At 32.7% G+C, this 12612-nt stretch overlaps 1 protein-coding gene across 1 annotated transcript; it reads right to left on the reverse strand.

Moving 5' to 3' along the window:
• Positions 1–4942: 4942 nt before the first annotated feature.
• Positions 4943–8065, reverse strand: LOC108204589 (trihelix transcription factor DF1). The gene is made up of 2 exons (XM_017374108.2): positions 7557–8065; positions 4943–7095 (listed from the first exon to the last, which is right to left on the reverse strand). Exons 1-2 carry the CDS (start codon positions 7856–7858, stop codon positions 5496–5498), a joined length of 1902 nt encoding a protein of 633 aa, XP_017229597.1. The 5' UTR covers positions 7859–8065; the 3' UTR covers positions 4943–5495.
• Between the last annotated feature and the right edge of the window lie 4547 nt (positions 8066–12612).

A 12612-nucleotide genomic window follows, 5' to 3' on the forward strand; every position in this document is an offset into this window, starting at 1 on the left:
TGGGACGGAGGGAGTAGTTATATTATAAAAATTAATATTTTATAATTAAGAAATTAGCAAGTCAATATCACTCATACCATTTAATTACCGCTTAACAACTGCTTAATCCGTTTGATTTTTAGAAATACTTAATCATCCGTTTAGTATAAAATCAAAAATGTTTTATGACCGATTCTGGTTAGACGATTATAATCATTTGGCCCTCCTGAGGATATACAAGGTGCATATATCGCCAAATAAATTTTAGAATATAAATCCACCCTTGCGACATCTAAACTGGTTGATGTGAAATTATCTAAAGGAAAAATGAAGTTAGGCCGATTATTAAGCATTATCAACAAATTTATTGGCATCAAAGTAAGAAGATAAAAAGGCTCATCCTTAGTTGATACTCCCTCCGTCCCACCCATTTCTTTACACTTTCCTTTTTGGGGCGTCCCATCCAATTCTTTACATTTCAAAACTTACCAAAAATAGTCAATGGGTCCCAGCACTTCTCCACTTTTCTTTCCTTTTCACACTACTTTTACTCCACTATCTTCTTTTTATATATTAAAAATCGATGGGTCCCACCATTTTACCCACTTTTCTTCCTATTTTCCACTACTTTATACATATTCCTTAACCTCCGTGCCCAACCCATTCGATAAGAAATGGGTGGGACGGAGGGAGTATATATAGGGAGACCCACGTCATGGAAGATGAGTATCTCCTTTTATAGTATTTGACAAGGAAAAGTGTTCAAAATTAAAATTTCCACATCAAGAAAAGTTTAATCAATCTAGCACCCAGAAAATTGCTTAATTACTGCAACTTGGTAATTAATCTTAAGAAAGAGATCTGTAGTTTTTCTAAAAAGAGATCTCCGGTGATTAAATTAAACAAAAAAAGGGAGATTTATGTTATGACAAGTATGTTTAAATTAAAAGAAATTTGGTGATCCAAGGCAATTAATTAAGGGAGGAGGAATCTACATGTGGCCATAATCATTTTTATTTGTTTGTTTAACATGCACACATGCTTTCATGTTGGTTGTTAATCTGGAGATTATATAACTATAAATATACTGCAATGAATGAATGTATATCACTTGTAGTAGAGTTGTATATTACTGTTGGTGATGTGCTTATGCTAATTGAGTATAAGAATACAAGTACAGCATCAGATTATTTAGCTTTTTGACTTTCTTTAAGCGATTTATAGATTCCCAGTGAGTTCTCACTGCTACTTGCTTAGGAGGTACAACATCATGATACACAGCATCATTCATGTTGCATGTGTGTTTCAGATACATGCATGTGTGTTAGACCAGCAGATCAAAGAAAACGATCGGACGAGGATATATATATTCTTTTTTTTTTCCCGCTAATTTGGATATATATATATATATTCTTAGTATCGTAGTCCAGTAGAAATCGATCATGTCTTGATACCAAAAATTAGATGATTGAAATAACAAGGTAGGTTTTAAATGTCTAATTGAATCATATATTGCTCAATACTTCACATCAAATTAAACACAAAGCAAGATCCTTTGAGGAATAATTGAGGTCATGTTTAATGTATATTATATTTCTAGACACAAGTTATTCATTTCTAAACAATACATAAATATGTAATTATTTGATATTTATGCAAACAAGAAATATTAAATACGTAAATATTTTATATTATCTAAATATAATTTGTTTTTTCAAAATAAATATTTTATTTTTGTTCATTAAGACCGGCCAAACCTCCCGACTTATGTATCATGTTAATTAACTAAAGTATCTGGAATATTAAGAACAGCCGAGCATTGCCTATGATTTAAGATTGTGACAATATTATCTCAGTTCGAAGGAAGCAAAACACCCCATATGAAGTGTGTAAAACTATCTGATTATTTCAGCAACGCCCCCACAAAGCCATGTTATCTGGCTTTATTAGCTAGTGCATATATAAAATTATATCTCAGATAGTTTCCGTTTTGGATGTGTTGGCTCGGTACTGAGTAATATATTAAGACAAGGTCTGTGGCTGGCATGCATCACTAATCTCATTTTTATTTTTTATTAAACCTTTTCCAGTGTTATTTTAGGTTATCTCGTAAATTGACAAGAAATTTGGTAATGAATGTTCTGGAGTCTTGTTTATTAATATGCATAATTATGCTAATACTTTATTAAGTAAAATACTAAAAAAATAACAAAATATGCTCCTAAAATAATTCTATAGATGTTATAGGATTTATTATAATTATATTATTTTCTTAACCCTCTTTGTTATTCTGGAAATGTTTTTAGTCGAGTGAATCAATACTAAAGGAGTTTGTTTTAATTTTAGAAAATAGTGAGAAGTTATTTATAATTCGAGTGAACTAATACTAAACAAATTTGTTTTAATTTTAGAAAATAGTGATAAGTTATTTATAATTAAAATAATTTTTAATTTATATATATGAAAAAGTTTTTTGATATTTACAACTTAGCAGTTATACAAATCATTAATATAATAATAAATATTATAAATTATTTTTTTAAATAATTTTTACATATTTGTAATATCAAATTTTAAAAGAAAAAATAAATCACTACAAAGACTAGGATTGCAACTTTTCAAATATTGACTTATAAATCAGAAGTCGATTTATAAATTTTTACACAAACAAACTTGTTCTTTTATGAGTTTAAAAACTCCACCAGCATTTTGTTATTTTTCTCGGCTATTAAACTTCATTGTCTATTTAATTATATATTTTCCAAATTTTGTATTGCTTTTCACAAAGTAAACAAATTTACCATATAATGTAGTAAATTAATTTAATGTGAGCAACTTTCTTGAGAGAATGAAATGACAAGAAAGGAATTATGAAATCAACATGGAGGAGTATCATATACAATTCTCAATTTTTCTATAACTTTATAATAATTAATTTTTTATACGAGTATGAAAGAGTAAGACGTAACATGAAAGATAATAGAAAGTTAATGTTTATATTTCAATCTGCAAATTACAGAACAAAGAAAAATTGCAGGAACAGTGAAAGTTGGTCCCATTTTTTAAAGATAAGGAGAGTCCACGAAACAATTACATTGATTTTATAAACTTTGCAGTAGAAATAAAAAGGCAGGCCAGTGACATTGAGATATGCATTACATGTTTCTTTCTTCGGTATAGCGATAAGTTCAAACGTAGAGAAGATAAGGCTTTTTGTACAACAGATGTGATGGTAACAGGAGCTTCAATGTGTCCTTTTAATATACAGATTACAATATAATATTACATATACCTCTGTGACATGAATCCTGTTTCATATATTAATACTTATATATTAGCAATTTTAATTTTAAATATTCGTCGAGAATTAGCGATTAAGTGTTAGCAGATTGAATTACATATTTTGACTAGCTGATTAAAACATTTTGACTAGCGGACTAGCTGATTAAAACATTTTGACTAGCGAATTAAATTAGCAGTTTCTTGTAAATGTGTTTGATAAATAGCTGATTCATTAATTTTTTTCTGACCCAATCATAGACCTCTAACCTAAAACACTCCTCAAATTAGTTTTTTTTTGAAATTAATTTTTTGGATCGAAACCTCTATTTCAGTCACCTAACTTGGTAACTTTAATATTAACATATTTTAGTGGTTGAACTCTAAACACCTTAAACTTTTAATTTTGTCCAAAACCTCTAACTCCCAAACGAGATCATTATATTTTATAGTAATTATTTAATATTACATAAAAAATTCAATAACAGATATGTTGTAACAAATATTTATTTGACGAAATTTAGTAGCGGACATGTAATGGTAAACTGTGATATCTATTCCTCATCCACAAATCTGCACCACTCAAAAGAAAGATGGACCCAGAGGAATAGATGGAGAGACAAAATCATATGGGTTTCACTAGTCATATGTAATGGACCATATGGGTGATGAAGCAGCAATTCCCAAAAGTTGTTTATTTTATGAATTCCTGGCTGTCACCATTCATCAAAGTTAGGGATTACTATTAAAAGAATGGGTTTACAACTACAATGATGATTATATGCTCTACAATAATTAACACCAGTTTGTTTATGTGGAAAGTCAACATATCCTACTATTATTACTATTGTTTTCTTTTCTTTTAAATCAATACTTCAATTATTATATTTTGATTTCAACTTGGAAGCTCCTTGGTAGGACCTCACTTAAAGCTATTCATGTGATGTTGCCAAATTGTGTGGGTGATCATGGCCCCACTTCTTATTAAGCAAATCACACACTTCTACGTTCCTCCGGTTTTTGCTAATTTCACAGCTAATATTAGTACGTAACTTATCTCAGGTGTCCGCAAAATTTAAATAATATATGAGCAGTATAATAATTAAAAATTCAAATAATATTCTAAATGGTGAAAAATAGTTTTGTAAGATGAGGATAAAATTCAGTCATCTATTTTAGTTCTTCGAGAATATTACCAAAAATGTAATTTATTCGTCAAAAATAAATAACACGTTATTTAAAGAGGTAAATTTGTTCAATAACGCGGTTATTACTAAAATTTTAGTTCATACTTAAAAAAATAATAAGTACGCCTAATACAAACGGAAACTACATTCATACACAAAATTACAAGAGAAAACGCGGTTAACTAATTTTAATTACTATTTAACTATAATATATTTAAACAGGTCGGTGTTCTATATTAAAAAACAAAATGATTGCACCAACTTTATCATTCGACTACGTGCCTGCATTATTTGTGCATTCACAGTTGTGAAAATTAGAAAACGTTTATTCAAAAATCACGTCCTTTTTATTTTAATAATTCGTTAAAATACTTTACGGAACACACGCGATAAATAAATAATTTTTCACTGCATGCAACCGAAAAAAAAATAAAAAATCAATCGAATTCACCAGCGTGTTTGAAGTGTGTGAGAGAGTAATAATTGGGTACCAGAAATGATGAAACTTTGAAACAATTCTCCTTTGTTCATTAAAAGAAACAAAACATAAAAAGCTAGTAACAGAATTCTGACATTTACAACAAGAACAAAATAAAGAACAAAAATACACCAACTATAAATATCCCCCCTTTTTTTATCAACTAATTATTATTCTTTGATGCCCCAGTTTCCCCCTCTTATCCCTCACCCACCCCCAAATTTATTTATTTCGAAAATAATAAATAAAATATAATCTTTTTACTGAGAAATTGAAAAAAAAAGTTTGTGATGATAAAATTATGGAAATAAAGAAAAAAGACAAACATATAGTATTACCACTAGAGATATCACCTTACACCCCCATGTGAAAATGTTCAGTATTTCAAATTTTCACCACCGCCCCACCACTCTGCCGGAGCTCTCTGTCCCACCACCATTATTCCGTTCGTCCTTCCGTCGAGACCCCACCGAACCGCACCGCATTTTCGAAAACTCGTAAAATTTAATGTATTTTCAATGTCACAATGCATGGCCCTTCTGACGCTACCTCTCTATATATCATGTTTAGTCTCATTCAGGTCTTGTTTGATCCTGTTGTTGCTTGTTTGTGTTGGTGACGATCTCGAATGCAGCTCCGTCGTCGTCGTCCTCGTCGTCCTCGTAGTCGTCCTCGTTCATGTTGTCGCTGTCGTGGTCATCGAGATCTTTGGGCATCAGCTTGTTTTGTTGGAGAGGCCATTGTTGCTCAGGCTGAGCCATAATAGGCAATGCAGCTGGAACTGGGGTGGAGTTGAATGAGAGGTTGATGTTGGAGCCGGAGGTTTCGGTTTTCGCCTTTTCTTTGTATAAGGCCTCGAGCTGGTGGAAGTAAGGGCAGGTCTTGGCATCCTCGGGCCTTTTCTTGTTGCTTTCTTTCACCTTCTTGTAGTATTTGTTGATGTTCTCCCACTTCTCTTTGCATCTCTTGGCATTCCTGTTGTATCCAATTTTACGCATGGCTGCGGAGATTTCCTCCCAGAGAGGGCCTTTTGGACCGTTTTCGTGGTACTTTGTGTCAAGAGTGGTTCTGAAGTTGATCAAGGCTTGGATTTCCGCTTTAGGCCATCTCGAAGGACTTGGAGACATGAAATTCGAATTTTCTGCTCCTCCATTGTAGTTTGATGATTGTGCATTCATCTCGTCTCGGCTTTTCACTGGAGTCGGAGCTGGAGCTGGAGCTTGAGGAGTGAGTATAACCGGTGCTGGTGCTTGTGTCGGTGGCATTGGATGCGGTTGTGAGACTTGTACAAGAGGCTGTGGAGGCGGAACAACAGGCAACTGTGTTGGCGGAGGCTGGACTTGGGCTTGGTTGGGAGAATTCTGCTGTTGCTGCTCAGTGATCTTTTGTAGAAATGAAATAACCGCAGCATCTTTAGCCGCAGCCATGGATCTTTCTTGAAGTAAAAGCTCATGTTCCCGGTTCATTTTCGCCATTTCTTGTACCCTCCAAGCTTCCTCTCTAGCTATCCGCTCCTTCTCTCGTTTCTCCAATGTGTCCAAAAACTTCTGCTGCAACTCATCTTGTTTCTGGATCACCTCCGTCATCAGCCTCCCGAAAAAGTCCTCCCACTTCCTCTTCCTCTTCCCGTATCTCTCAGGCTGCTCATCCGAAGAAGTAGACGACGTTGAATTCGACAGGAAACTCATATTCGGGTTATGATTATTCATCAATCCGATGGGCTTCTGAGCAGGAATTGAAGGATTCATCGCCACCGGAGGTTGAGACGAAACATTATGAGATGAGATGTTGATGGGGTGAATTGCATTACTAGGAAAAACAGTAGAAATAGGGCTAGGTGTTGATGAAACAGTAACATTGGTAACCACTGGTGAAGAAGTCACAATAGTATTCATATGAGCACTATTATTATGTTGTCCCAGCATTGTCGCCGCCGTGACTACTGTGGTCGGATGAGCTGAAGGTGGCTGTGACTTCATCGGAGACGACCACGACATGAGTGACAGCGAAGGATGAGTATCCAGAGCCTCTAATTGCTCGAAAAACCGATAGGTCTTGCCATCATTTTTTGTATTCCGGCCATCTTTGGTCCTCTTGTGATACTTGTAAACATTCTCAAACTTCTCTTTACACTTCTTGGCGCTTCGATGATATCCAAGCTCCGAGAGTTTCCTGATAACAACAACACTCAAATCATCATGACTCACCCCGATTTGTTTTGCATTGATCTCATCTAGAATTCATCAATAAAACAAATCCCCGACTTAAAGAAACATAAAATAAGCATTAGAATTAACACTAGTCATCAAAACAAGAAGAGAAGAAATGAAAGCTTTTTTGTTAATGTCAAACAAGAAAGACAAGAAAGCTAGCTAGCACATCAAGGAACTCCAACTTGAATCAACTAGTTTATTTTTTCTTTTTCAATGGAGTTAAAAAACCATCAAAATCATTGAAAATAAAGGTACATGACTTTGAGAGGAGAGAATTGGGTAGCTGAAATACAAAGAAAATAAAGATTTAAAAAGATTCACACATATTTACCAATAATCTCGATTTAGAACTGAATTTACTCATCAAGACAAACAAAAATTACAAGTAGATCTCAGATAACATATACTCTATGTATTTACCTGGAGACTTCGTCCCATAATGGGCCTTTAAGACTGGAGTCTCGGAAGGCCACATCCATGTCAGACCTGATTTTCAACAAAGCAATCGTTTCTTGTCTCGGCCACCGGCTGCCACCGGAATTTCTCTCGCTTTCTTCACTCCTTCCCTTTTCTTCCTCGTTCATTCCGCCGCCACTGCCACCGCTTCCACCGCCGCCGCCGCCAGGCTCACGAGCTTCCGGTGCAGCAGCAGCAGCCACAGTAGTATCAGCAGAGCTGCCTATAAGACCTGGAGCAGCAGCGCCACCTTGTTGCAACATCATGACAAGGAGGAAGCAAGAGATGATAATATTACAGCTGAGAAGCAATGAAAATTAGAAAGATAAAAATACAAGTAGAAAAGATGGAGTACTAGTAGCAGTAGTATATATCAAGTTTTATCAAGCCAAAAATGATGGTGAATTCTGTGGGTTTTTATCAAGAGATGGGGTTGTATGGTGAAAATTATTTAATTTATTTCGGTGGGATCTGCCTGTCAATCTCACACCTCTCAAATTTATAAAAATCACCCCTTTCTCTCTTTTTTAGCTGTGTGAGGAATCTTTTTAATCTTTTTCTTTTTTTGCCCCTTGCTCACATTACTTAAAGAAATCTTTTTATTCTCTTTTTTATCTTCCTTTCTTCTTTTCCTTGTTTTGTTACATCCCCGATTCGATTATCATCAACTTTTCTAATTTTACCATGCTTCAGATCTAGGAAATGATTTGTAGTTTTCTATTTAAAATATAGTTATGATTAGTAGGATTTGTGTAATTAAATTTGAAATTTTCAAATAGAGGTGAACCGGATACATGAACGGGATTCAAATATAAAAAGTACAGTTTTGAAATATTTTTAATATGCATCAATATATCTATATAACAATGTTGAAATTGTGATACACACGTTTACGGGTAGGGATATGAAATGATCGTGAAATTTATGATTATGTTTACGTGATCAAAATTGAAATTGTGAATCATATATTTACTCATACAGTTGTCAGTTACGAGTTTTTAATATTTATTTACGTAATCAAAGTTGAAATTGTGTCGTATACATTTATGAATACAGAAAGACGTTAGATTAACATATATAAATTAACATATATGAAATTCATATCTACGTAGCTGGAGATATATAGATATGGATGTCCTTATATCGGGGTGGTTGGGGGTTAAATGAACTTGTAAATTTGAAACCGTCGAAAATTAAATTAACCAGATGGATGTCAGTATCTCGCAACGGATTATTACGACTATCATAATAATATATCGAATAAACCAGAATGAAAATGTAAAATTACTTTGCCACCCTTATATATGATTTATAACTTATTCTATTTCTTAATATAATTAAATAGGATATAATAATTTGGAATAAAATAAAATAATTGTTATTGTTTTCTTAATAAGAATAAATAGTAATTTGCATCCAACTTTTTTTGGACGCTTTTTGGATTTGATATCAAACTATATTTCTTAACTCATTGCACCCTTGATATTTAACGCACATCGATTCATACTATTTAAACCGAATTCCGTCCAGTTTAACTCTTAATGTTAGTTTAAGTAGGCGTAGAAATGGAAAGACTTATTTAAGTTTATTTAATAATAGAATGCATTCCCATATTTTTAAAATTTTGACAGATTTTATAATAATAATAATTATTCAAAAATCAAGACATAATTTGAGATTACACAGGAGAAACACTTAATAGAAACATAGCTTGGACGGAATTCGGTCAAAAATGTATGAATCAAAGTGAATCCTAAACTTAGGGGTGTAATGTGCCAAGAAACATAATCTGAGATTGAATAGAAAAAATACGTAAAAATAAGAGGTATAAAGTGCTACCTACTATTTAATAATAATAATTTGCAACCATACTTGCAATCTCAATGGGGCCGATTAACTGAAGTTGCATCGGTTGCATTTAGTTCCGGATCGTATTTTATCAAATTCTTTCCGAAAAGTTAGTGTTTTTGCAAATATTTTCAAAGATAGTAAAATCGCAAAAAACAAAAAACTTCGAAAAAGTGGAGTTTTGGTAAATTCCCATAAGAATATAGAGTTAGTTGTCTCCAAATTTTAGAAATTTATGTTACTTCTCATAATTAAAAATTTATAGAATGTTTTTGAAAAATTTGGACCGTTTAACTAAACATTTTTCTTAATTAAAATTTTATCAATCCTTTAATTATATTTATAGAGCATTTATATATATAATATAACTATACAACTATATAATTATATATATGTGTGTGTTAGTGTTTAAATACAAACTACTAAATACAAATTTTGAATACAAATTAAAAGAGAGTGTCAACATGACATTAACCACCATTCAGATGTCATCACACACTCCGTAGATCAGAGGGCTACAGACAAGTCTTAGGAAGGCTCTACTCAGTATTTGATTCCACCCTTATCAAACTAGATCCCACCCTTTTCAATAAGTCTCATTGTATCTCTCTATTCTGTTCTATTGATTTGTATTGTAGTTTTTATTTAGTAGTTTCCTAATATTATACGCACACATATATACGGTCTTACTTCAATAGAAACCGCCAAATTAGAAACTAAATAGAAACAATTGCGATTAAACATAATGATGTTGGTTTTGGGACGGGGGATGCACCCCGAGATGGGCCTAGACGTGGTCTAAGTGGGGCCTAGTGGGGCCGGGTCGGGGCCTAGTGGGACCATGGTGGGGCCAAGTTTTGGTTCTTTATGACTGTCTGGAGCCTGTCCAGAGCCTGTGGAGGAGTCTTGGCGAGACCCTAGCGGGCCCGGGTGGATTGAGTGGGGGTGAGTGTGGGCTCTAGGTGGGTGATGACATATAGGGGGTGTGTGAGGTCATTTAAGTATATATATATATATATATATATATATATATATATATATATATAGGTTCCTACTCCAATACAAACTATTAGGATATAAACTAAATAGAAATCAACGTGATTAAGTAGAATGATGCGGGTTTTGGGACCGGGACGGACCCCGAGATGGGCCTAGACGGGGATTAAGTGGGACCTAGTGGGGCCAGGTCGGCGCCTAGTGGAACCATGGTGTGGGGCCAAGTTTTGGCCTTTAAGACCACTAGAGCCTGTCCAGGGTCTGTGGGGAGCCTTGGCGAGGCCCTAACGGGCTCGGGGGTGGATTGAGTGGCGGTAAGGGTGGGCTGTAGGTGGGTGAAGTCATTTAGGTATAGTTTCTCTTGGTTTCTATTTTAGTTTTTATTTTCATAGTTCGTATTTGAGGAATTATATATATATATATATATATATATATATATATATATATATATATGTATGTATGTATGTATGTATATGTATGTATGTATGTATATATATGTATATATGTAATGTGGGAGAAAAAATAGATGTCAAAAACTAACATAATTCTTCAGGCCAAAAAAGATTATTACCACTACTTTAATTTTATATTCTTTTAAACAAATTTGTCCCACAATAAATATTCATTAATTTTTTGACAACTATAAATTAATCTCTCTTTAATAATTTACATCACCCAAAAACATTTCCATGATAGTGAAAGTATTCACGAGGATATTACTTATTATTTTTGGGTTAGGTATCAAATTGGTCACCGAGTGAAAATCATATATCACTTGTTTCATTAATCTTTTAGAAGTATTATTTTTATCACTAAATTTGTATAAAATATCAAATTAATATCTCTAAATATATGTCGAGAAAGTAAATATTTTTTTTATTAAGTTCTACACATTTTTCTTCAACGATACTATAATCGAACGAAAAGTGGTGAGTTCTTATATTTTAGATAATATATTTAGATTTTAAATAAAAATATTTATGATATAAATTTATAAAAATAAGATTAAATAATTATAACATTCATAGTAAATAATAACTATTTTTTAAATTTTACAATTAAATTTACAGATTCCATCACTTACGCCGGTTACGAGAGAGAACATAATTAAGTTTTAGAAATATTAATTTTAATATATTTTAAAATAAAATAAAATATAATATAAATAATAAATATTTTTTAAAATGTTACCATTAAATTTACACACTCCATCGCGTACGCCGGTTACGAGAGAGATAATAATTAAGTTTTGTTTTATTTTCTAGAAACAATGAATTTGAAGTTTTGAAAGGTAAATATAAAGCGGAAAAGGATAAAAGAAGAAAGAAGGTGGGGAAAGATAGAGATGAAGGTGATAATAAGTTAGTTTTTGAGTGTCCAGCTAAATTTAGTTAAAAGCCGGCCCCTGTAGGTCACCCTTGCTGTTTTGTGCGTTTCAATTTTATCACCATCTCCGTTTCCGTTACTATCTTTTACTTGAATTTATATTTTTACCCTTCGTATTATATTTCTCTTCCAACTTGCCCCCATTATCTTTGCAGCCCTGTCTCTGTTATATCAAGTACAAATCGTTATTAGTACTTATATAATGATTTATTATTTCATGCAATAATGAAATCAACAATATACTCAACTACATCAAAAGAAAAACAATATACTCAACCAGGGGGTGAAGAAAAGGGTAATATTTTTTCATATTTTTATATCATTTAGTTTTTGAAAGTTTTTCTAAAAACCTTATCAAAATTGATATTTTACTTTATTAAAACTACTTTATATTTTTTAAAAAGAATAAATTTTTTCGATTGTCGAGCCGCATAAAGATTTATATATTTTTGTGTGATTGTCTAGCCGCATCAAGATATAACCTTTACTTTAGCCTTTTTAACCTTTTTCTAATTAAGAGGTTGGTTAGTAATATATTTTCAACTAAGCATATAGATTGGTTAAAAAAACTAAGTATATAGATTCACATTTCTGCGATAAATAATGCTAACAACGAAATGTCTGGGTAAAATTTAAATACACACGAACAATAAACGAATTACGATATAGTAAAAGAAATCGAAATTTAAAAGTTGAGAGTGGTGCGCATGCAACCACGTAGGTAAAAATCAGTAGGCCCTACTCAGCGATCTGTTTGGCATTTGTTTTGTTTATTTATATATTGTTAGAG

This window comes from Daucus carota, chromosome 1 (assembly GCF_001625215.2).
Source record: "Daucus carota subsp. sativus chromosome 1, DH1 v3.0, whole genome shotgun sequence".
Taxonomy (NCBI): domain Eukaryota; kingdom Viridiplantae; phylum Streptophyta; class Magnoliopsida; order Apiales; family Apiaceae; genus Daucus; species Daucus carota.